This window comes from Hypomesus transpacificus, chromosome 2, assembly GCF_021917145.1.
Source record: "Hypomesus transpacificus isolate Combined female chromosome 2, fHypTra1, whole genome shotgun sequence".
Lineage (NCBI taxonomy): Eukaryota > Metazoa > Chordata > Actinopteri > Osmeriformes > Osmeridae > Hypomesus > Hypomesus transpacificus.
The window spans coordinates 16251230-16271292 of NC_061061.1; the positions used below are offsets into that span (position 1 = coordinate 16251230).

General features: G+C 50.6%; 1 protein-coding gene across 2 annotated transcripts; it reads right to left on the reverse strand.

The window, feature by feature from the left end:
* Window positions 1-3583: 3583 nt before the first annotated feature.
* lipeb (lipase, hormone-sensitive b) lies at window positions 3584-20046 on the reverse strand. Of its 2 annotated transcripts, XM_047040302.1 has the most exons (14): window positions 19936-19941; window positions 16842-16882; window positions 12973-13214; window positions 12321-12605; window positions 11680-11770; window positions 10279-10424; window positions 9031-9216; window positions 8483-8635; window positions 6678-6822; window positions 5468-5695; window positions 5168-5323; window positions 4859-5049; window positions 4367-4633; window positions 3584-4063 (listed from the first exon to the last, which is right to left on the reverse strand). In XM_047040302.1, exons 2-14 carry the CDS (start codon window positions 16855-16857, stop codon window positions 3668-3670), a joined length of 2502 nt encoding a protein of 833 aa, XP_046896258.1. In that variant the 5' UTR covers window positions 16858-16882; window positions 19936-19941; the 3' UTR covers window positions 3584-3667. The 2 variants fall into 2 exon arrangements, with proteins under 2 accessions (XP_046896258.1, XP_046896249.1); XM_047040293.1 differs by lacking the exon at window positions 16842-16882 and having other exon boundaries at window positions 19936-20046.
* Between the last annotated feature and the right edge of the window lie 17 nt (window positions 20047-20063).

Here is a 20063-nt window from a genome sequence, read left to right on the forward strand (position 1 = left end):
TTAATATACATTCACTATTATTCACAGGTTTGCACTTGTGGTGTTTTAAGATAAATGGACATACAAATCAAGTAAACTGCGTGGCTTCCAGTCTTTCTATGGCTTATACAGGTGTTATGATTCTCCTCCATATGACCATTGCTGCATATGCTATAAAGTGCAGACGTGCAGAACCCGTCTGATGGCGTTGACGCACGGCTGACAATACGCTAATATTGGTTCAGACGTCAGCAGTATATAACACAAATATGGCAAGGACAGCGGGTCAAAATGACTCTTCAAAAACTAGGCGAAGTCTTTGGTTGTGCTAGTGGCCTTAATCTAGTATGCACTTGATCCCACAAGAGGTGTTTTCTAAGTGGGACACTCGAAGGGGGAATAATGTATTCCCGCAAAACACTGAAACAGCCACGGTGGGTCGAGTGACATGATTCTGATATTTGATGTCGATCAGATTTTCGCAAATGGTCTCGATTAGGAAATAAACTCATACACCCATGTATATAAACATCAGCCATAACCCTGTTAAACCTCACTGTCACAATGTAAAATAATATTTTTAGATCAGAAAAAATGAAATAAAAGACAACACAGGGCAGTGACAGAGCATGCTGGTGTGTTCGGCTTGCATAGGTGTGCTTATGACAGTGCAGGTCTCTTAACTATGCTTCTTCTGTTGATTGCTGATATGTTTTCCAGAGGCTTTTCACGTTGCACTCCTTTTGGGTCTCAGGTAGTTCTTAGTGAGGAAAGCTAATCTCTGAGGAGGTTAAAGTATGCTGCGCAAGCTCGACACACCGAGCAACATCACATGATTAAACGTACATCTGAAGCTATTTTCCATTCCTACCAGGGCCCGTGTAATCTGTGCACACAAAAAACGTCTGCACAGTTGTTCTGTAGGACGCACACACGTTCAAAGACTCATGGATGAAACATCGACGAACATGGAGGGAGACGGGGAAAACATTTAAAGACTCCACACTAGACCTCCCTCTCTTCCCATCATCTCCTCTCATCCACCTCACTTCCTGCTCTCCCCCATGGCTGGTTATCAAGGCGGGGAGCTGGGAAGGGGGTCACACGATTGGTCTCAGGAAACCAGGAAGAAACTATGAACGTGTCTTCAGTTGCAATTTTTACAGCCCGACAGGTTGGGATGCAACAGGGCTATTGTACATACCACCACTGCCACAGGGGGGTGATGATGACTCATGAAGTTAAGGGTAGTGCAGTATTGCCTAGTTAGCGTCGAGGGTACTCGATACTGGGAAAGGCACAGAGCTAATCCATCAAACATGAGAACCAGATAGCCCATGAAAGCAACTTCATAGGGCTGGATGACTTATAATAGTGGTTGGTGTTTTTCTTCGAAAACACAACAGCCCCTATCTTGCTATCGGCAACACACTTACAAACACCTCGGAGCTCACATTTCTCCACAGCATCGATGTAACACAAACACACACAAACACACGCCACAAAGACAGGCTCACGCACCCACGTGCACAGAAACACACAACAGTCATTAACACGATCACGTTAACACACACACACACACACACGCGGACTACGCTTCACAGGGACTCCCAGAGGCAAAATTAGCAACAACAACAACATTCAGACTGAGTAACACACACAAACAAACCACAGACACACACACACACACACAGGAAGTGCTGAGGTAACACAAACAGAAGTAACAGCCACCAGTAAACACAACCAGAACATTTCATGAGGGAATAAAAGGAGATGACTTTGCTGTTCCTGACTACTCTCCTCTGTGTCATCTCTCTCCGCAAAAAATCTGCCGTAAGCATTCCAAGCAGACAGAGCCGGCAATGACAACCCTTTAGCGAGACTTTCTGGTGAACACCCTAGAGCGGGGATTTTTTTAATGTATCCAATTCCGGCTAAATGCAATTCATCACACAGCAGATATCCACTAGACGAAGGCGAAGGATGCTAGGTGTTTTTCTAACATATCTATTTATGGTAAAGAGTTGAAAGAGGACAGCCAATCGAAATGAAGATTTACCGGTCACTTCAAATAGCTTTTGAACTCCACACGATAGAAGTCCCTCACGCTCTGAACCAATCACAGCGTCCGATGGCCTGGCATGGAACACCGTGAAGAGTCTAGCTTGGCGGACGTGCATTTATAGCTAACGCGCCAAGGAACCCTCGACTTCAGTGCCTGGCATCGACTGTGCCCCGGGCATCAGGATCTGGTAAACGAGACATTTTAGTGGGTGTTGTTTTCTACATCACGCTGGATCTGGTTTCTAATGCTGGGAACAGACTGGGTGTGTGGGAGGAAGGGGGGGGGGGGGGGGGGGGGGGGGGGCGAGGTACAGGGGAAACCCTGCAAAAGTAGGTTGTGAAGCAGGAAGTCCCACGATGCTCAGGGTGTAGCCATGTGACGTGCGGCACGCTGGCATGGGAGGAGTGAACGTCTCAGAAGGAAGATCGTTCAGGACTGAACAAGTCCAGTTTCTAGTCTGGTCTGGTGGGTCGTAATGGTCACTCGGGTCAGCTACAGGCCTGTTAGGCTTAATCTCCCTAACCTGCAAATCAAAGGCTTATGGAGTCCAGAAGCTACACTAGGCAAGGCAGGGATATGTGATATGTGATTTGCCCAGACTACACTTTGCAGTAATATGTATTGATATGTTTTTATTATTTAATCTAATTCTAGTTTAATTACTAAACACCCCACAAGCAGTGCAGACACATGGATGCCTGAATAACTGCCACCTCACTGCATAAAAAACCATGGCAACGCTAGCCTAACAACAACATCTTAAAACGGATAAAGTGACACACACCATGGATTGTTAATGAATAAAATACAAGTACATCTAGTGACGTAAATAAATTAAAAAAAATCTTCAAAGACTTACATACTTTCATAAAAGATATGGTTGGGATTAAAATCCACAAGAGCTAACCCAACCCTTCTGACAGTCACGTTCGGATGTTTGTTGCTTTAGAACCGGGATCCAATTTGGGGTGCAAACCGAGTTAGCTTTCCTAAAGTGGTCCATATTGACAGAGTGATAGACCTCATGGCACGAAGCCATTAGGGTTGATCTAAAGCAGCTTCTTTAAGGACAAGTGTCCATTTCAAAGTAACAGCCCAACAAAAGGCTTTTGCAGCGTCTCTCCCTATCTGATTAGAAACTTCAAATGGCCTTTTGAGCCTAGATGAACAGCCCTATCACGCCTGTTCTGAACGAGGCAGCCGTCTACAGATTGATCTGTGTGCGTGTGGCTTTATATCCAAGCGTCAAACTAACAGACAACCGCGAAGGCAGTGTGGTTGTGTTTGGAGTGTGCGAAGGAATCTAGCTTTGGTTCAAAGTGCTGCTAAATGACCTCTGTATCGAGTGTGCGTGTAAGTGCGCGTCAGTGTGTGGGTGTGTGTGTGTGTTTGGTAGGAGGGGTGTGTGCAGTGGTAAGAAGTGGTTGAGTGTTGAAGCTGCACCCCCCCCCCCCCACCCTCTTCCACCCAGTCACTGGGATCTTCCTCTCCTCTCTTGCAGTTTTCCTCAACTCTTATCTTTCCACTCAAGCTCGGGCCAAATCTGACTTAACGTATTTTCTCTCTATCGCTCGCCCTCCACGTCCAGCGACAGTCCTCTGCTTCGTATTTTCCCCACCACATCTACGCCCCGATCCCTTCCGAGCCCGTCTTGTTACGAGTAGCCACTCCCACCGGCCCCTCCCCTTCAGCAACTTTAGCCCCTCCCCCGACAGCCAACCCCACCTCCTCCACGGGCACGGCGGAGAGTGGGGCGGGGTCTCCCGTGGCGACGGAACCCCGATTGGTCCGCTCCAGCTTGCGGTGCGCGGGCGGGGGCGTGTCTTTGGCGTCGAGGATCTCCCTGATTCGTCCCACGCAGACGTTGGCGGCCTCTCTCGTCTCCCTGGACAGCTGTGATAGGCTGAGGAAGCCGTGAGGGAGCTCGTCCACCACACACAGGGTCACGGGCTGGCCCACGTTACGGAGCCTCTTGGCCATCATCACCGAGTCGTCCAGCATGGGGTCCAACGCACAGGCCTGGGGAGGAGGGAGGGAGGGAGAAAATTCATTTAACATGCTGGGAACTTAAATTAAGTCTACCAGGAACGCCTACCTCGCTCCCCTACCCCTCCCTCCCCTCCTATCCTCCCTCTGACTTTGACTTTTAAAATAATCCTCCTCTCCAGTCTACCTACTCCTTCCCCCCACACCCCCCCCCCCCCCCCTCTCCTCTGAATATGAATACTCCATTCCTCCTCTCCTTCAACTACAGTTAACAGGGTATATTCCTTCCCCTCCGCCCCCTCTGTCTCCCCGGTAACCCCCCCCACCCCCACCCACCACAAAGTGCACGGGGGGCAGTCCTCTCAGCATGCTGTCGGGGGCCAGCAGGGGGGAGCAGTAGGGGTTCTTGAACACGGACGTGCTCTCGATCTTCATGTCGGCCAGCTGCTCCGAGCGCAGCGGCTCGAAGCCCAGGGGGAACTCCCGCTGGTGCTCCGGGGCCACGCCCTCCCGGCCCCCCGGAGGAGGCGTGGCCACGGAGGACAGGGCGCTGGACAGGGAGGCGTCCTCGTCCTTGGACAGGAAGAAGCTCACGTCATCGGGCTGGGGAGGGGGCAGGGGGAGGTGGAGAGGAGAGGAGAGGGGTGGGAGAGGAGGGGGGAAGAGGAGAGGGAGAGGGGTGGGAGAGGAGGGGGGATGAACAACGGCATGTAGGATTGGATTTAATGAGGCCGAAATGGACGATGGATCATTAGGATGTTCGTGCTGGCAAGTGTGTGCGTGTGTGTGTAGGGGTGTCTCCGGTGGGGCAGCAGGGGCGAGGGTTACCGTGCACTCGGACAGCAGAGGTGCACAGCAGGCAGCAGGAGAGGCGGGGCTGTGGGCGGCGGCCTGGAGGTCCTGGCAGGTGTGGCTCTTCAGAGACTCCCTCCTGGAGGACTCTGCCGGCTCCGGGGGCACCGGGGGGTCGGCGTGGGGGGAGCCAATCGTGGCCTCGGACACGCTCTTCCTCACCGCGTCTGAACGGGAGGAGGACCGTCATAATCATCAGGGTCAACAGGGGATCGCTTTTCCAGCTCATTCATGGAGATCGACACACACACACACACACCGTCTCTCTCTCTGGGAGGTGTGTACCTGTGGCGGCGGAGGGGGCTCTGTTTGGGTCCAGCAGGGCCTGGAACCAGTTGGAGGCTCCTTGTCTGAAGTCTCGGAGCAGCAGCGCCGTGTCCCTCCTCACCAGGGTCATGGTGCTCACCTTCTCCACCTGCTTCTCCGCCTGGGCATCCACACCTGGGGGGAGGGGGGGGGGGGATCACGGAGGAGAGGAACAAAATAGGAGAGAGAGAAAGAAGGATCAAAAGGGGGACAACGACACACACTAGACTGCAATCCAGATCCTTTCCTAATCTAACAGGTAGACACACACACACACACCTGCGTAGGCGCTGAGGCACCTGGAGAGCACGCTGAGGGGCAGCAGGGGGTCCATGAGGGTGAGCAGGCGGGAGGGCGAGGCGTAGGCCGTGAGCAGGGTGGCGGGGTAGGCCGCCATGATGCCGTCCGGCATGCGGACGCCGTGCGCCGCCACGCGCATGGAGGTGGTCAGGCACAGGTTGCCCCCGGCGCTGTCGCCCGCCAGGCACACCCTCTCCCCGGTCCAGCCTGCGGGGGGAGGGAGGAGTTAGAGACAGAGTCAAAAGAAGGGCACTGTTGGGGAACGGTGAAGAGTGAAGGAGAAGGGGGGTGAGACAGAGAGAGAGACAGAAAAAGACAGAGAGAAAGTGTGAGAGAGAGAGAAAAAGAGTGATGGAAAGCGTGTGAGAGAGGGAAAAAGAGAGACAGAAAATTAAACAGGAAAGAGCTGGAGGCTAGCTACACTTAAATGTACATGTCCGCATTTAGCAGAACCTTTTATCCAAAGCGACATGCGTATTGTGCATCTTCTTCTGTCACCCTCCTCTCAGAGGGAGAGACGGGATGCATACTGAATAAAGAGAGGCTACTTGTGTATTTTGCTTGGTAAATAAATTGGAAAAATGACAAGTGAGAGATACAAAGTGGCACTCATTAAGCCAGTCAGATCCAGCGGGCTGTAGTGCCATTAATAATGGATGATGCAATTTGGTACCACAATCAAAACAGGTTACTCCTGTTTGCATTGTTAGAACTGAAATAAGTGAAGGCAACAGAGGGAGAGGGGGAGGGATAGAGGAGAGAGAGAGAGAAAGAGAGAAATGGAGACACGGAGGGAGAAATGAAGAGAGGAAGGAAAGAGAGGGGAGGAAAGCCGTCTAGAAAATGGACGTCCAGGACAGATCTACCAGATAACGACGCGCTTGCTGACTCACTGCAGTCACCAAACTGTTAACGCACAGATGGTGCCCGTCACCCCTCCCTCCCTCCCTCCCGTGCCGTGCAAGGAAGGTCGCTGTGACGGACACTTCGTATGAAACCAACCAATCATTTCCATCAATATGGGAAAACATATTTCAATCAGAGTCGGGGAATGTCAAATGGTTGGTTTCACGTCTCGTTTCGCATCCCTGACCCCCTGGTGTTCCTGCTCAAGTTCCAGAATGTTCCACAAACTCAAGCTTGCGTGTGCTTGTGTGTGTGTGTATGTGTGTGTGTGAGAGAGACTCACCCAGGAGGTGGTGGTTCTTGAGAGCCCAGCAGTAGGCATAAAAGCATTCCTCCAGGGCCCTTGGGAAGGGGGCTTCAGGGGCCAGGGAGTAGTCCACAGACAGGATGGGGCAGCCCAGGTCCTGGGACCAGCTCTTCAGGTAGGGCTGAGGGGTGGAGAGGCAGGGCAGAAGGGAGGAGGAGATAGACCAGGGATGAAAATAAATACAAATGAATCATGGTTACTGTTCTTATATTCACCATCACCATCTGTATGACCATCGACATCATCACAATCAAAATCATCACCACCATCTCCTCGCAAGAACACAAACACACAATCAGAGCAGGACAAGAGGTGAGGTCCTTGGGAGTGATTCGATGCGTCAACTCGGAGCTCCACAATGCTCTCCCACACACAACTGTCATTCTCGCGTTGTTACGTATCATTGCCATAGGCAAAGCCCAGGGCTGGCACCACCAACTGACAAGGGAGAGGAGTGTAGGTGTGTGTGTGTGCGCATGTGTGTCTGTGCGTGTGTGTCTACGTGTTCTGGCCTTGGCCCAGACTGACTCCAGCTCTGATTCATAACCCCTCAGATGACCTACATGTCAGGGGTTGATGGGAGTTGTAGTCTCACTCATCTGCAGACAGCTACTGCAGTTCATCTGGCTGTCTGGGCGAGTAACACAGTGTCATATCGCTCTCTTTCACACAGCAAGTGTGTGCGTGTGTGTGTGTGTGTGTGTGTGTGTGAGAGAGAGAGACAGTGATTAAGTTCTGGCCCATCCATTACTATGGGTCTGGATCAATGGGGGGCTGAAAGGAGGAACACTAACCTAGGCCTCAGGCCTTGTTGACATCATCCATCTCCGAGAGACAGAGAGAGAGAGACAGAGAGAGAGAGACAGAGACAGAGACAGAGACAGAGAGAGACAGAGACACAGACAGAGAGAGAGAGCGAGCGAGAGAGCGAGAGAGAGCGAGTGAGAGCGAGCGAGAGAGAGAGCGAGAGAGCGAGAGAGCGAGCGAGAGAGCGAGCGAGAGAGCGAGAGAGCGAGAGAGCGAGAGAGCGAGAGAGAGACACATAGCCGTGTGTGTTTGGGGAGCTCCCGGGACAGAGAACAGTCAGCAGAGAAATATAAATAAACAGACACCGAGACTGCAAGGGACAAAGAGGGAGTGTTGGGGGAGACGGCGAGGGAGGAAAGAGGGAGGACAGCAACAGACAGGAACAAGGTGAAGCAGGATGTGAGAAGGTGTGTCGGCTTAACAACCAGGGACAGAGAAGCCAGTCTCCAAACTGCTCCAGTGGTAATTAGGCACCAATTAGCCTAGCTTATTAGCAGGATGCTATCGACTGCTAAACGCTCGCCGCAGCAACCCCCCCAGCATGACAACAAGAGTCACTCTGACGACCGAGTCCTTGACGGGTTCATTACACCAGCTCCGATTTAATAGGTTAAAGACAAGGGTCGTTAAGACGGGGGACGGGACGGGCGGACGTGATTGGTCGAGAGGAACGTGGAGGTTAGAGGAGGAGAAGGAGAGGCGTGGTGGTGTACCTCCAGAGACACACTTCTTGGGAGGTGTGTGAACGTGTGTGACACAGCAAAACTGAGATCAAAACACACACACACAGAGAGACAGAGACAGAGAGAACAGTGTAGCGGTGCAGTAGCCTTGAGGATGGATGATGGATCAGAATCAGAATGAGCTTTATTCGCCATGCAAGTTCACACAAACAAGAAAAGGATGATGGATGGATGATGTTGATGATGGATGGACGATGGATGGATGAATGATGAGGAGGGATGAAGACTCACCTCGTGGGACTTGGAGGTCTGGGCTACGAAGCCTCCCCCGTGGTAGTGCACCAGCAGCCAGGGAGCGGGGGGGCTCCGCTTGGCCTTCATGCCCAGGGACAAGGAGATGGACCCCCCCTCGCTGCGGCACATGGACAGCAGCTTCTCACTGTCCTGTGGAGGGACAGAGACAGAAACGGAGACAGAGAGACAGACAGAAACACTGACTTTGAAAATATATTTATTGGGAGTCAAAACTGCCAGCGATCCACCTGTTGTGGTGTAATGTCTATTGACTTGACAAAGAGAGAGAGAAAGAGAGAGCGAGACTGAACCAAAACAAGGAGAGCGAGGGAGAGAGAGGGAGAGCAAGAGCGCGAGAGGGATTAACTGGGATTAACACCAGCGGATGAGAGAAGGCAGTGTTTAATTGCTGTCAGGCAAAGATACACATATTAGAGAGAATGTGTGTGTGTACTGATGCGTGTGTGTACTGGTGTGTGTCTGTGTGTGTGTACTGGTGTGTGTGTGTGTGCTAACCCAGCAGCAGAAGCAGGGATGTAGCGTACCTGTCCTTCTCTCAGCTCGTGGGAGATGAGTCTCATCTGGACGGGGGCCGGCCCAGTGTGGGCTGAAGGCGCCGCTATGGTGACGCTGGCTGTGGGCTCTGCCACCAGGGGCAGGTCAAAGGGCACGGGGGGCACGGAGAGGGCGCGGTTCACCTTCACCTGTGTGGATGTCATACTGGCCAGACTCTGAAGGGGGGAGGGGAAGGGGGGTGGAAAACAGGAAGTAGTTTGAAGGAAAAGGACAAATCATTCCACACAGTATTAGTTTTCCAGACTTGCAGATATAAAAACTGTTACAAAAAATATATATATTTATACAGTACCAGTCAAAAGTTTGGACACATTTTCCCATTCCATGTGTCCAAACCTTTGAGTGGTAATGTGTGTATATATAGTAGTGCTGTCAAACGATTAAAATATTTAATCGCGATTAATCGCATTAATGTCGTAGTTAACTCGCGATTAATCAATTAATCGCACATTTTTATCTATTCTAAATGTCCCTTGATTTCTTTTTGTCCCATTCTTTTTTCAATTTTAAAGCTCTTATCAACATGGAAAAGTGGTTCGGATTGCTTCGTGCAAATATTTTTTTATTGAAAACAACATTGCAATCGCCTGGCTTTGACGAGGGGGCGGAGAATTCGCATGAATCGCATCAGCTGTGTGCTTGGCCATCAAGTGGTATTTCAGACTGGACGTGCTACGATGATAACTCAGTTTACAACGACAAAACACACAGATCACTTTGGTCTTGTCAATGGAACCATTTGGCAACTTTTTAAAAGTAAACTTTCCATTCAGAATCTTATTGGCATCCATTTCGGCGTCTCGCGCTCGCCATCCACTCAAAACGTAACGTTAGCCTACTACCAGAGAATGTCTAATATCCGTAAACGGGCTCTGCTACTACTCTTTAGCCGGCTCGCAAGCCAAACAAGTGTGTGTGTGGCGTGCCTGTTGTTTTATTTCCGGTCTAGCTAGATCCGGTGTGGTGGTGTAGTCTTTCTAACGTCGGTAATTGTTGCAACAGCATGTGAAAAAAACTACAAAGTTTGCTAGGCCAAAAAGAGCGTTAATCGCGCGATAAAAAAATTGACGCCGTTAATTTGGGTTTGCGTTAACGCCGTTAATAACGCGTTAAACTGACAGCACTAATATATAGATATAATAAATAAAAAATATATATAAATAATGATTCGCAAACAGGTGGTGGTCCGGCTCTAGAGCGGAACCCTCCGGACTCACCGACAGCACCTCAGTCTCCGTGATGTTCCAGAAGGCCTTCCAGAAGCTGATGTCTAGGTTCTGAGTGATGCGTTCAAACTCCGCCCCTCGCAGCTCCGGGTCGATGGCGTATTTACCTGAGGTGAAGAAGGAGCCGGCTGCCACGCCTGAGGGGGGGGGGGGGGGGGGGGGGGGGAGGAAAACAGCAAATGAGGAGGAGAGGGGGATGTGTGGAGGAGAGGGGGAGTGGAGGAGAGGGGTGTGTGGAGGAGAGGGGGGTGTAGAGGAGAGGGGGGTGTGGAGGAGAGGGGGGTGTGGAGGAGAGGGGGGACAGGGAATGGAGAGATGACCGAAGAGATGTAAAGTAGCAAATGAGGACAGAAAAAAAAAAACATGGATGGACAAGAATTGAGTGTCATAGAGGAGGGAAGGAGGATGGAGATAGAGATAGAGATAGAGATAGAGATAGAGATAGAGATAGAGATAGAGATAGAGATAGAGATAGAGATAGAGGGAAGAAAGGGGGAGGTGAGGGAAAAGGGAAAGAACAAAGATAGAGACAAAAGGCGGAGGATAGAGAGAGAGAGGGATAAAGATGAGCGAGTGACTGGATGCTGAAACATCAAAATCGCAACAAGAGAAACATGAACTCACTGAGACAGCAACATAAAGGAGGGAGGGGAGGAGAGGGGGGAGAGGAATGGCAGTGAGTAGATAGATACAGACAAGCGCGGACACTGAACAACTCCTATAGCTAGGAAAGCAGGGGGACCTCCAACCACTGAGGGGAAAATGAGCTCTTCTCTCCGTCTCTCTTTCACCCACTCTCCCCCCCCCCCCCCCCCACCTCGCTCTACGGCCACAATCAGCCATTCACTGCACATCACTAGGAGGACAGTATGTGTCACCCGCCAGCTCTTCAGAAGTTTCCTCCAAGGTTGGTGCCAAACAGGAGCCTTGTCATCGCCCCCCAGCTCTGAGGACATGAGGCGGAGGGAGACAGCAGTGGGGGGGAGAGGGGGGGCTGGGGAGGGGGAAGAGGGTCTCTCCCACTTCCTGACAGTAAGTCCACTGCAAACGAGAGTGACGGGGGCGGCCAAGCTCACTCACCGTACGGTGCAACGACTCCAGAGTCCACTGGGGCGCAGCAGAGAGCACAAGACACAGGGTGAGGGTGACGAGGTGTGCATGTCGACGGGTACATGAAATGCGTTTGCCAGGCATGCGCTTTAGGCATGAAAATGCACACAAAATACCGGATGTACCCGCATGTTTGCAGTAAGAATGGGGGGGGGGGACACCAACACGTCAGTTGTTGTTGAGTTAAGGCCTCCGTTTGGCATCATGAGTAAGGGTGCAGACAGGGGTGTGTGTGTGTGTGTGTGTGTGTGTGAGGGGGGGGGGGGGGGGGAAATAACAAACCTATTCCAGACTGGTGGCGTTTGTAGTTCTCTCCGAAGGCCACCAGGCCAATGGCGATGGTCTGCAGGCAGGGGCGGATTGCAGGGGTGAACTAGAGCGAGAGAGGGATAGAGAGAGAGGGATAGAGAGAGAGACAGGGAGAGAGACAGGGATCGAGAGAGATAGATAGAGACAGGGATAGAGAGAGAGAGACAGGGATAGAGGGGGGGGGCAGACAGTCAGGAACCCAGGTAGAGGATGGTGAAGCACACAGTAAGAGGGTTTGTCTTGTGACCCCTCCCGGCACGGCCCGGTCTGATCAGGAATAGTCTGAACAGGACTGGTCTGAACACGGACCCAGGCCAGAGGAATCCACAATGCTTCACTATCAACAACCTTAGACAACAACAACCGCTCCCCCACCTCCAGATAATCCCTCTCTCCTCCCTCTTCTCCCTCCTCTAAGCCTTGGTAATCACCTGAGAAGCAACTCATATGCTCTATATATAAGCTCTGGATTAATCCCCTTCTCTCTATCTCTCTCTGTTCCAACTTACAGGTTGGGTGGGGGGCAACCCCGGTCAACCCCTTTCCACAAACGCACACCTGCAGCTCCGCACACACACACACACACACACCTGCAGCTCCACACACGCACGCACCTGGAAGCCGATGCATCGGCCGTAGAAGCAGCCCTTGTGCATGGAGGCGTACTCCCGCACGAAGCTCTGGCTCAGTCCACTCTCCTCCTGGAAGAACAGGTTGCCGTGGCTGTTGTCGTGCAGCAGCCGCTGGGCCAGGTAGAGCAGGGCCCGCAGCTGGCACAGGGCGCTGCAGTACGCCTCCATCTCGCCCGCGTTGTGCGCCGCCCGGAAGAAGATACTGCGCCGGTTGGCGGTGATGTAGCGCCCCTTCTGGATGATGTGGAGAATGCAGCACTTGACCACCTGGGCAGGGGGGGGGGAGGGGGGGAGGTAAAAACGTTGAGAGGATGGAGGGGAACGAGAGAGACCAATTTAATAATGAAGTTAAGAATAGAATGGAGAGGGGGAGAACGTGAAGGTTTATCCGACAGAGAAATGGGAGGGAATGTTCAATTCCCTCAACGGGGGGGGGGGGGGGGGGGGGGGGGCAGAGTACAGGGAGATAATGGTGGGCTGACATACTGATCATCCTGACACAAAATCAATTTAATGAGACGCCATGGGAATAAGAAAAAATTGATATCCCCGTGTAAATAACTGATGGTGAGCTTCTCCCTAATGTAGACCCACAGATGGATCATGTGGCCGTGCACACACACCCGTCCCCTACCTTGACAAGTGAGCGGTACCCGTTAGCAGGTATGTGAGGGTCGAAGTCGAAGTGGTGGTAGATGGAGGCGAACCCGGAGACGACGGGCTCCAGGCTGCGGGCGTGCTCCTGGATGAGCGTGGTGGCATCCACCAGCCGCCGCGCCGCCTCTCCCTGGGGGCCCTTGGGGCCGCCGGAGAAGAAGGAGGCGTTCTCCTCGCACACGCTGTACAGCGCCGCAAACACCGCCTTGGTGTCCATCACTGGAGGGGAGGAGAGGGGGGGGAGAATGTTACAGCATTGGAGGGAGAGGGGGAGGGAGAGACACAGAGACAGAGACAGAGTCAGAGACAGAGAGACAGAGAGAGAGAGAGAGAGAGAGAGAGAGAGAGAAGTGGAACACATGGGTTTGGCCATCAGCATGCAAGGGGTGTGCAGAGGGCTGGAGCTCGTGCTGCCTCGTGCTGCCTCCACCCTTCAGCCTCTAATCCCCTGCAGCTCAGCTCACAGGAGCTCATTGACGGGGAGCGTGTGCTGAGCAAGCGCTGAACGAAATGATCTGAGACCAAGCTCAAAAGGCGAAGCCTCACATGAGATGCAACGCGAGTGGCGGCGGAGAACACACACACACACACTTTTACTTGGAAATGAGGAACACACACACACTTACATTTAGCAGACGCTTTTATCCAAAGCGACTTACAAGAGAGAGCTTTACAAAAAGTGCACAGGTCAATGATCATAAACAACGACATAGCCCCAAAAACATTGCGGGCGGCCAAAACATGAAGCATAAATTGTGAAAAGCAAATAAGTGCCAAGTTACAATTAAACGACAAGACGAGACAGACACACACACTCTTACTCGCGAATGGGCATGACACACAGGAGACACGTTCAGACAAACACGCGGCCCCACGCTGCCCCACAGGGCCCCACGGGGCCCCACGCTGCCCCACGGGGCCCCACTCTGCCCCACAGGGCCCCACGCTGCCCCACAGGGCCCCACGCTGCCCCACAGGGCCCCACGCTGCCCCACAGACAAGTGGGAGGAAGGATGTCCGAACACACACTGGGGAGCTCAGAGCAGGCCCCGCTCTCGAGTTCCGCTGGGCCACCTGAGCCCAGGGCTCCCTCTGAGGGCAGACGGACAGCTGGCAGGGGCTCTCTGGTGCTTACTGGATAGGGGGACAGAGACGCTGAGAGGGGCTCTCTGGTGCTTACTGGATAGGGTCACAGAGACGCTGAGAGAGATGACACTCCACTCCCCAAGTGAGGGAGGGAGGCCAAGAAATGATGTAGAACAGTGAATGAAGCCAGATAGTTTGATGGCAGAGTTAGACAAGAGATGGTGTGTGTGTGTGTGTGTGTGTGTGTATGTGTGTGTGTGTGTGTGTGTGTGGCATAGCTCGGCTGCTCCTGAATTTGTAACCAAGTCCATCATTCACCCGGTCAGTCAGAAAGTCAGTCAGTCAGTCAACACGGAAGTGTCAGTCGGCTGTGGGGACCAACATCTTGTCATCATGTGAAGGCAGCTCTCTCGTTCAATGTTCTCAATGTATTTATTTGTTCAGCTCTTGTCTGTAGCTGCAGGGTTAGGCACCGTCCCAGTTGGCAATGTTTTGCTTCTAAGAACATCAGCTGCTTGTGCTGGATATGTTTTAAACTTTGGTGCTGGATGCTGACCAAAATCGAATCAAATTAACAGTATTGTTCATACTGAATCGAATGGCCAACAAGATTTTCTGCTTACTCACTGTCGAGTCTACTGTCATGCATGGCGATGCGGCTGAGAGGCTAATTATTTTTTCTTGGCGAAACTGGTCTCATGATTGCTAAACCACTACCCCCCCCCCCCTTCACTCTCTCACCCATTTGGCTTGAACGTGCTACATCTTACCAAACGACACCCCTCTTCAACACCCCCCCTCCCTCAAATTCTAGTTATTGCCTACTTTGTGGAAAGACAACAGCCAGCCCTTCATACACCTCTTCCTGTATGTCATCTTTTCTCTCTCGTTTCCTCTGTCACGCATCCAGGGTCTGGTGTTGGTTAGGTCCCCAAGCTAAACAAGCAGGTCCAGGGGGAATCCTATAGATGGCGCAGTAGGCCCAACTTCAGCATCGCTAATCTTCCCCATCACAGGCAATTATGTACTACCTACTGGTCAAAATAGCAGGTTCATTATCGCCCACGTTTCTGGTAATGACTTGTCTGGGTGTGTAGGCCTCAAGCCCCCTGACAGATAGGGCTGGGAAAGGGAGAGCAAAAGAGAGAGAGGGAGAGAGATGGAGGGAGAGAAACAGAGGGAGGGAGGGAGAGAGAGAGACAGAGAGAGAGACAGACAGAGAGACAGAGGGAGGGAGAGAGAGAGAGAAAGATGGAGAAAGAGAGAAAACACGAAGGAGAGCTAAGTGAATGTGACAGCGATTCCAAACCCATTTTATTCACTCTGAGAGACAAACTCTGACATGTTGACAGAGACAGAAACTCATGCCACGACCAAAATAAAATACAAAGGATGACCTAACAAAACTCACAGCATGCATTCACTTGCTGTTAAGTTGCTCTTAGCCGTGAGCGGGTGGACTAATGATAGTGTACGCGAGAGAGAGAGCGTCAGGGACATGAAAGGGATTTAGTCAGCAAAACCATTGCATCAACACTGACCGCACACTGTCCACAAAAAGGACATATTTAGAGGAAATAACTGCACTATTGTAGTGCAATGAAGCGGAACAAACAAGGCCAGGCTTGGGAAACAGGTTAACATAACCTGGCATAGCCCAATGAGCATAGACTAGGAGCACAACTCTGTTGGTAGATTAAGGACGGCAAACTCACAATAAGCCACAGGTGTGACCTTCTGAACAGTCACTAAAACCATGCCACGTTTTGTACTTTCAGTATAGTTAACTTGGACAGATAGTAAAACCAGACTAGACATTGCCTACTTTCATTCTAAATGACATGCCATTTTGTCAGCCTCTGTGGGCAGAATGAACCAAGCACGGTTATTTTAACGGACAACTACCTAATTGCAGCTCGGCTTATTGGTTGTTTAACCATGGACTAGCCTACTAATGTTGAATAAAACCACCTATTTCCCCAGGGCTTCTCTGGGCCAGGCATCAACACCACCCAGGCATCAACACCACCCAGGCATCAACACCACCCAGGCATCAACACCACCCAGGCATCAACACCACCCAGGCATCAACACCACCCAGGCATCAACACCACCCAGGCATTTTTCACCTGACACATTCCCATCCTGCTCTGTGTTTGTGTGTCATGGCAGGTTGAAAAGGACATTAAGCAAAACAAAACGAGCCCATGTTTCGGTGTTCCTAACTGTCGGTAAGGATGATTTTCTGTTCCCTGTTGGGCAGAAGCTTGGTAACGGCATGTAGCAGCAGGTTGTAGACACAGACACCTGGTCCCCCGACATTAAAGATAAATGAAAACAGGACATCTATAAATCATGCACAACAACTACCACCAGCGGCATAACAGGCTTATAATGTATCCTGCCGGAGCAACGATGTGTGTGTGTGAGAGAGAGAGACAGACAGAGAGAAACAGAGAGAGACAGACAGACAGACAGACAGACAGACAGACAGACAGACAGACAGACAGACAGACAGACAGACAGACAGACAGACAGACAGACAGACAGACAGACAGACAGAGAGAGAGAGAGAGAGAGAGAGAGAGAGAGAGACAGAGACAGAGACAGAGAAAGAGACAGAGAGTGAGAGAGAGAGAGTTGCCTACAAATACTATGTGCACGCTGGTGTGTGAGGACTAGCAGGCTGAAAGAGCTTCGTGAGGCATGCATGCTGTAGAACAACTGTTCAAAAGCCATAATGAGTAAAAATAGAGTTACCCGTGTCCACGCTCATGCCTCTGTCCTTGACTGATTCCTCTCTCCAACAACGGCAACGAGAGCAGGGAGAGAGAGAGAGAGAGAGAGAGAGAGAGAGAGAGAGAGGGACGGAGGGAGGGAGGGGAAGGGGAGAGGAGATATGGGGTATCGTGATTGGATCCTCGCCTCCTTCGGTTGGTGACGGTTTCACCCCCGGTCTGTTTTGGTTTCTGTCAGCCTGTCAGACTCAATCCTACTCAGATGATTTCCTCTTTTCTCTCAGTGCCTCACTTCTATTTAAAGGGCATGGTGTCCTCAGACACATACCAGCAGTCCCACAGCTCTGAGGACATCGCTCCAAATCCAACGACTCTTCACCCAGTTTGATGAACACACAGACACACACACACAGGAGGGCAAAGGTCTATGAGTGTGTGTGTATGAGTGTGTGTGTGTGTATTTGTCCATCCAAAACAACCGGTACCAAAACAACACCCTCCATAATAACCTTGATTGTTATTAGCTGTTCAACCTGCAACTCCCGGCGATCTGAAGTCTACTTGGCAATTCCCATACAGGACGCACCAACACCAGGTGTGTCCATAACCTGTGTCTACCAGTGTGACCTTGTGTCGCTCTGAAATCACCTTGAGAAGGAATGTTACAGAGAACATGAGTGAGGGAATGTTACGAATCTCTACAGTCACAAGTGTGAGAACTCACTTACACACCGACCAACACACACACACACACACACACACACACACACACACGGACTAAACATGTGCGCTCATGTCTTAAAACAGCAGGATAATACTGGACCTTTGAACATTCATATGAGGATCTCATTCTTAGTGAGCTGGGCTGTGCTAGCCACTAGCCAAGAGGTTGAGTAATGCCCCCGTCTTGGGGCTGGTGATCCGCTTCACTCTGGGGGTTTCTAAGCCAGTGATGGTGCCAGATCTCAAATATTGAACACAGTGTTTTCCAAACAGTGGGCTGGAATGCAGTGGTGGGTGGCAGCAAGTCCTCCTGGGGAATGAGGGAGAGATGAGCGCTTGGCTCTGACGGAGTGCCGGGGAAAAAGCAGAAGGGGTTGTTTGTTTACGTGGTTTACGAGTCTTGTACCCTGTCCTTGTTTAAACTGGCTGGCATCCTTGATATGTAACGGTATATGTGGTTAGACTGTTGGGAGAGAGACAAGAAGTGACAGAGAGCGAGTGAGTAGGAAAAGAATGACAGATAAAGAAAGGACAGTTAACTGCTACTTAAGCCTCCGAATTGATAAGCTTGACCTTATCTGTATTTATGCAAATTCACTCATCCTGCCCTGCCCAGGTGCAAAGTGTACAAAATTAATTCTCTCCTGGGAGCCTTGATATATTAAACGTCCCATTCGACAACCCTGTTTTTTTTTTTTTGCAAAATAAGTTTCATCGGTATCAGTCGCCTTGAGATAAGGCTTGCCTTGACTTTAAAGTTAGGCAATTCGAGTGGATTCAGAATGTGTTCAAATATTAGTGAAAAGTATCTGGTAAGCCTTCGGGCTCGGGCCCTAGCCGCAAGGAGTCTTCTTGTAGACAGACGGTTAAATGAAATCCAAAACAGCCTGGCTAAAAGTTTTCGGAGTGGAGCTAAATCATGAAAGCAGATGCTAAGCTAGCCTAATGTGCTCCTTTGAGATCACCGTGCCCTGATGCTGCTCTCTTACCATGGAGGTGAGCACTATCCATAGCAGTTATGAGAATAGACTCCATTCTACCTCCAGGATGGTAAGGTTGGGGATGGGGGGGGGGGGGGGTCGGAAAACGTGACCCTTGTCCCAGACACGTTTCGACAAAGGCCAACCGTAACAACAGGAAGCCAGTAACAATGAACACTTCCTGGACACACAACAAGGCCCCCTTTAACATAAAGATACAAGTCATAACTGATTTTACATGAATGTAGGCCAAAAGCATAATATGGAGGATGAGATGCTGAGTACAAGACAAGAAGCTGCTGCATGTTTAGCCGACTTGTCAAATTGACTTTCCTGTCATCCGCACACAACGGTTAACTGTGCACGCATTGTCTTCTCTATTTGGTTTTGACAAGATAGGCTAATGCTGTCCTGCTATTAAAGAAACAGTTGGGCTACTGTTTCTGCGATATTGGTTGTCTTAGAGAGAGAGTGGTTGAAGGCGCATTGTTCAAGATGTTGGTAAGCCATCGCAATTTCCCAATTAAAGCAACTAAGTCACTCAGTGCGTCCGCCTGGCTAAAATAGTCGCGGCTACAGTGAGTCTGTGTGAATTACAAGGACATATTCATGACGTCCCCCTCAAGCATGTTCTTTTTCAGAGCCAATCCATGTGTCAAATTAAGTCGCTTCCTCCTAGCGAATGCGCGCTCGCCACTGTCGCTCTCTACCGGCTCACCGAATAGATGCTGATGTGACACACAGGTTAGTTAGTCAAGATGCCTTCTCTTTGATCTTTCTAACAAAAGGAAGGTACTAAGGAACGGCAGTAAATTCCTCACCGGCCTTCTTCCCCAAACGGTTTAATTTCCCAGACAGTATTGCTCTGGTACGTTATTCGGACAGTGAGAACGTAAGCATCTCTAGACGTATGCTTTTACGTTCTCACTGTCCAAGTACTTTAAAAGTCGACTCTTTAAGTAGGATATGTTATCTATAAGTCGATTCAATCGATTCTGCAACAAAGAACCATCTATATGTCACATGTTGGTTATGTATGTGGCGTGCTTTCATTACTGTTTACTAAAAGAAACTTAGGAGTCGACATTTTATAGTTAGGCTTAGGGCTAGCATTCAAATCAAAGACACCGTCTGACAGTGAGAAAACCGACATGTCAGATACATGATTACTGTAGCTTACAGTTACACGAGTAACTGTTTTTTGCAAGAGACTTATGGAATGCACTACAGTAGACACAGAGCGGCTTAAATCTTTCTCAATCTAGGTGCAGCTAACATTGGCTAGCTAGTGCCATAGTTAGACTAGACTAGCTTGCTAACCTTTTAGCGGTGACTGTCCGGGGATGTATAGATTTGATCACAATTTACAAACAAAAATTAAGGTCTACATTCCAACAGATGTTGATTTCTCACCTATCGGAACCTCTTTGTGTTTAGATGAGCGTCTGCCATTTACACCTTTTTCGAGGCTACCGTTCCCTGATTTCTTTCCCGACGCCATCTTCGCCCACTCTGTTTGCGCAAGGCGCCTCAACTGATCT

Excerpts from the sequence above, each read along its gene's own strand:
- lipeb (XM_047040293.1), bottom strand. The coding sequence starts at position 20,023 with ATGGCGTCGGGAAAGAAATCAGGGAACGGTAGCCTCGAAAAAGGTGTA. Across the intron at positions 10,425-11,679 it reads ACGCCACCAGTCTGGAATAG|GCGTGGCAGCCGGCTCCTTC; the intron begins GTTTGTTATTTC and ends CCCCCCCCTCAG. Across the intron at positions 5,696-6,677 it reads CAAGAACCACCACCTCCTGG|GCTGGACCGGGGAGAGGGTG; the intron begins GTGAGTCTCTCT and ends CTCCCCCCGCAG.